Source organism: Cupressus sempervirens, chromosome 3, assembly GCF_028749045.1.
Source record: "Cupressus sempervirens isolate cs-2001-9-10 chromosome 3, ASM2874904v1, whole genome shotgun sequence".
Classification (NCBI taxonomy): domain Eukaryota; kingdom Viridiplantae; phylum Streptophyta; class Pinopsida; order Cupressales; family Cupressaceae; genus Cupressus; species Cupressus sempervirens.
In genome coordinates, this window is record NC_143120.1 from 206,117,422 (window position 1) to 206,122,997 (window position 5,576).

The 5,576-nt window shown below is 40.9% G+C and overlaps 1 protein-coding gene across 1 annotated transcript; it reads left to right on the top strand.

The window, feature by feature from the left end:
- Nucleotides 1-216: 216 nt before the first annotated feature.
- LOC149565540 (9-cis-epoxycarotenoid dioxygenase NCED3, chloroplastic-like) lies at nucleotides 217-2,737 on the top strand. The gene has a single exon (XM_089819055.1). The coding sequence runs from the start codon at nucleotides 717-719 to the stop codon at nucleotides 2,538-2,540; it is 1,824 nt and encodes a 607-aa protein (XP_089675181.1). The 5' UTR covers nucleotides 217-716; the 3' UTR covers nucleotides 2,541-2,737.
- The last annotated feature ends 2,839 nt before the right edge of the window (nucleotides 2,738-5,576 follow it).

A 5,576-nucleotide genomic window follows, 5' to 3' on the forward strand; every position in this document is an offset into this window, starting at 1 on the left:
GTCCTGCTTTTTCTTTTTGGGTATGGTAGAGTTAGGTGAAGAAATTCTCTTAGTCAATCTCTTAATTTAAGGATGTGTTTGGAGGAGGATTTTAACAGTTTGGTGAGTTCTATAAATTGAGTGGTTGTATCCAACACTGTCAAATTAGTATCCTACTTTTCATAAAGACTTTAACAGTCTCATATGCACTACAAGTTGAATGCCAATTGATATGCCACTTTTCATAAGAATTTTAACAGTCTTATATATACTATAAGTTCATATATACTATAAGTTGAATGATTGTATCCAGCACTCGATTCAATACCCCACTTTAAAGAAAAAAACCAATCCTTTTAAAACAATAATTTAGAGAAATGTTTAGCCTCTCAATCGACACCTAAATGGAGCTGAAAAAAAGGTGTTTTGTGTTTGAATCTTCAATTAACACGTCGCATTCCATTGCCTATGGTTTACTGTTAATGGATACTGATCAAAGCATAGAGTACCTGTTGTTAGTGCCATGTCACTGCGGTCGATTTCCTTTTCATTACCTCCCCCTCTCGCTCTGCTTTACGCCTCTATAAATTGATGCCTCCTTTCACTCTTTTCCCCATCTCTTCGCCCGCTTTTCTTCTATCTATCCAAAACAAGTTGATAAACACTCAATTTGCATGCTCTTGAGCTGATATTCGCATAGCTCTGAATTCTCCGAGTGAGTGAGCTCCCTGAGAAATATGGCTGCTACTAAGTGTTTGCTTGATACAGCCATTAGAAGCTTCCCTCTGCAAATGCATGAAAAAGATAATAGGTCAGTAGTTGCAAGCAAGAAGCTCAGATTGGGCAAAATCTGTGGGCGTCTTTATACCGCCGAGAAGCCCGTGCAGAGAGAGTTGAATTTTAGGAAAGCATTTGAGCCTCTTGATCTTGCAGGGCTTAAATTTGATGTGAAAGAATGGAGAAATCATGGAGATGCCGGGCCTGCGTGGAATCCGTTCCAGAAGCTCGCTGCAATGGCGTTGGAAGCGGTGGAGAGGAATTTGATTGCCGGGCTTGAGAAAAAAAGTCCTCTGAGCAAGACCACTGATCCAAAGCATCAACTTTCCGGCAACTTCGCACCGGTTGCGGAGAATCCCGTTCATCATGATCTGGAGGTTGTGGGGCAGATTCCTGACTGCCTGGACGGCTTGTACGTGCGGAACGGCGCAAATCCCCAGTTCGAACCCTGTGCCGGTCATCATTTCTTCGACGGGGACGGCATGATTCATGCGGTTAGGCTCAGCAATGGCGTTGCCAGCTACTGCTGCCGTTACACTCGCACGCACAGATTCGTTCAGGAGGAGAAGTTGGGGCGGGCCGTTTTCCCGAAAGCAATCGGCGAGCTCCACGGGCATGCCGGCATAGCACGCCTGCTCTTGTTCTACGCCCGTTCTTGCCTCGGGCTCCTCGACGGGAGTAACGGCATCGGAGTGGCCAATGCAGGTCTGGTTTTCTTCAACGGCCGCCTTCTCGCCATGTCTGAAGACGATCTTCCCTATGAAGTTCATGTCAGTGAGGACGGGGATCTTGAAACCGTCGGAAGATTTGATTTCGACGGGCAGCTGGAGAGCTCGATGATCGCGCACCCGAAAGTGGATCCTCAGACGGGGGAGCTTTTCGGTCTGAGTTACAATGTTCTGAAGAAGCCGTATCTCAGGTACTTTGTTGTTCGTCCAGAAGGAAGCAAATGCCCCGACGTGTCGATTTCTCTCAAGGAACCGACCATGATGCACGATTTCGCAATCACGGAGAATTTCGTCGTGGTACCGGATCAGCAGGTCGTTTTTCGTCTCGGGCAGCTTTTATCGGGTGGCTCGCCGGTCGTTCACGAAAAGGAGAAGATCCCGCGCTTTGGCGTTCTGCCAAAGTATGATTCTGATGAGAGCCGGATGCAATGGGTGGAGGTTCCGGATTGCTTCTGCTTCCATCTCTGGAACGCCTGGGAAGAAGAAACATGTGAAGGTGAAGAGATTGTCGTGATCGGGTCCTGCATGAGCCCGGCGGACAGAGTCTTCAACGAATCGGACGAGAATCTGAGAAGCGTTTTGTCTGAAATTCGGCTGAATCTGGCGACGGGAAAGAGCAAAAGGAGAGGACTTGCGTCGGTGAATTTGGAGGCTGGGCAGGTGAATCGGAAACATCTGGGAAGAAGAACAAAGTACGCTTACCTCGCCATTGCAGAGCCCTGGCCTAGGGTTTCCGGCATCGCTAAAGTGGATCTGCAGTCAGCGCAGGAGGAAAATATTGTGGCGAGGAAGACCTACGGAGATGGATGCTATGGTGGAGAGCCTTTCTTCGTTCCTCGCACAGATGACCATGGCGCTCCTGAAGACGATGGCTACATTCTCACCTTCGTCCACGACGAAGCGACAGAGAGCTCTGAGCTGTTGATTTTGGATGCAGCTTCTTCCAGCCTGGAGACCGTAGCATCCGTGAAGCTTCCTTCCAGAGTACCTTACGGCTTCCACGCGACGTACGTCCCCTCTGCCGACCTTGCCAATCAGAAGCTCCATGACAAATAGTACCGATCCTTCTTTTGCTTGTAAATTCTTACCTTAATAGCATCTATACATCACGCTACCGAAAGCGATCTCGGCTTCTTCTGCTGTATATTGAAGCTCGGCTGGCTTCCTTTATCTTTTTGCTGTCAAAGAGTAAATACCTAGTAATGTGTCACAATCTAGACTTTTGCCGCAAATATACAATCTTCTTCTCACAATTCAGACTTGCGTACAAATTTTAGCCGCTGCTTTGGCACAATACTTAATATGGAACTTCAACGTTTGTCGCCATGGTGACTTATCCATTGCTCGTGCTTCAAATCTTCTGAACAAATCTTTTCGGCCTGTTAATGGTAAATTCACCGTGTCTGCTCCTTCGGACTTCGTTAGCCTGAAGTTGACGTCAAATAGATCGAAGAAACTGGAAAAAACAGTGCGCTAGGTACTTATTGAAGCATTTCGTGACAGAATTTCCCCTTTATGTAGCTACAAAAAGTCATGAGGCGTTGTAATCAATTGAAGGTTTCATTTAGCACTACAGGCGTCGAATTAGAATTTTCCATAAACAGCCTCATATTTCCTGCTAAGAGAATTCAAATTAACTTCCTAGCTACTTATATCAAATTATTTTCCCACTTAGAAAATCCAAATGAATTGTGAAGATCTGGTAACGTTGCTCAAATTTCCGGTCAATTTTCTCATACGGCATAGTGTATGTGCACTCCATGACTCCCCGAAGTGAGTCCGGTCCTGAGAATTGAGCTATACGGATCTTCAAACCGATCTTTACGGTAACAGAGCCAGAAGTTGACGTTAAATTACTGGAAAAGCCAGTGCTTAGGTACTTATTTAAGCATTTCAAGCCAGAATTTCCGTTGTGATTCCCCCTTAAGTAGTAAATAATCATGATGCATTACAATCAGTGTACATGTTAATTCCAGGTTTCATTTAGTGCTATAGGCATATCACATCTGAATTTTCCCTAAACAGTCTCAAATTTCCTTTCAGAACTTTCGTACGACATGGCGTATATGCATTGGAAGATTCCCTGATATGAAATTCATCCTAAAACTTGAGCTATACGCATGTTTAAAACGAACTTTACGGTAATATATTCCTATGAAGCTTAACGATCACTGTACATGCTTATTACAAGGTTTCATTCAGCACAATAGCTATCACATCAGAATTTTCCTTAAAGATCCTCAAATTTACGGTAATAATGTGATACGATATTGCGTTGCCATAAGTACACATGATCAGAATTTTCCTTAAAGAGCCTCAAATTTACGGTAATAAATTGTTATGATGAGTTACCATCAGTGTACATGCTTATTACATGCGCAACAGGTATCACATCAGAATTTCCTTAAACGAGCCTCAAATTTGCAGTAATTAATTGCTAGATGCGTTACAATAATTGCAGGTTTCATTCAGTGCAACTGTTATAAAAATATCATTTTCCTGAAAAGAGCGTAAATTTTCCAGTGAGAATATTTGTACGGCACTCTAAATATGCACTAAGAGCCTTCCCTACAAATAAATCTCCTCCTGAAATCTGAGCTCCCTCAGTTGATGCCTCAAAACATCAGATCTCCGTGCGAAGCGGCGAAGAGATCACTTAAAACCATTTTCAAACCGATCCGTGCTCCAAATTTCACACTTTTACCAAATCAAATGGTGGTTGTTACAATTTCCAGGGCGATCAAAGGTAGGAAAGTTAGTTAATTTATGGTTATGGATACACTATTCTGCTCTTTCTTCTTACGCCATCAAACAGACGTATCCAAATCATGAGCCACCAAAAATCAAAGAAAAATTTGAATATTCAGAGAGAGAGAAATCTCCCAACACTGTGAGAGACGGGACTGGCATGCGAAGAAGATCTAAAAGAGAGAACTGATGCCTCCACTTGCACATGCATGGTCCCCATCTGCCTTGTCCATTTCTGTGCAACATCCAAATCCAGAGAAACCTGTGCTGAACAATTACTCCACAGATTCTGCTGCTCTATAATTAACGCAGAGACTGAGAGATTTTTGTGCTTAATAATGCATCTTACTCCTCCCCTAAAAGCCAAGCATTTCACAAACACTTCCAAAGTTAAATGATTATGTCTCACTTACGACAGATGACTTGGCCGCTTGCCAATGCAATTCAAGTGATAAGCATAAAATCATAAATTCATTTCAGTTAAGGAATTCCGACGTGATCATCTTGCCTTCAACCCAACTCAAAATAACTTTTCATTTTTAATGCTTTTTCTTGATCATGACTTGATTATCTTTTATGTGAATTATTGTGTAATGGTTCAAACTTCAAACTAATTGGCGTGTAAAAGTGGGATTTTTATAATAAAAAACTCTGAATAAAATAATTTCAAAGCTCACTACCATTACATATAAACAAACTCAAGTATATCCCATTTCATAATAATTATAATGGAGAAAGCTTTATAAACAACAAAAGTTATATAAGAGATCTACATAGAAGTGTCCACTAGATCTTCTAAAGGCTTGTCCTTTTTACTACCTATCAAAATATCTTTAAAGGTCAAGATATCCAATTAAAACAAAACGTGGATATTTAAACAATTCTTTATTATAAAGAGTTTTTATGAGAAGTGTTTTTTATTGATTATTTTAATATTACTTGATGTTTGGTATCAGTAAAATTAGTTGTAATTACATGTATTAAAAGAAAGAAAATAAGATAATACAATTTTTAATATTTTAATGGCGAATTCATATATTTCCAGTATTTTCTATTCTATTTTATTTATTCATTTTGAGAAAATGCTTTCTCTATCTACTTACATATGATCATTAGCCACCAAAATCTATTCCCTTGTCTATTCTAGAATATTTTATAGATTACAAATTTGTGCCCTTCCTTTTCAAAATTTAATATTTAAATTTGACCTCTTAAACCCCTTTTATTTTTCCATGTTGTGCCAAATAAAATAGGCCCAAGATAATTTGATTTTATTTATAGGAATTCTTGAAGAAATTCAATACTTATATTATAGGATACATGCCATGTCTCATCTTTTAGGAT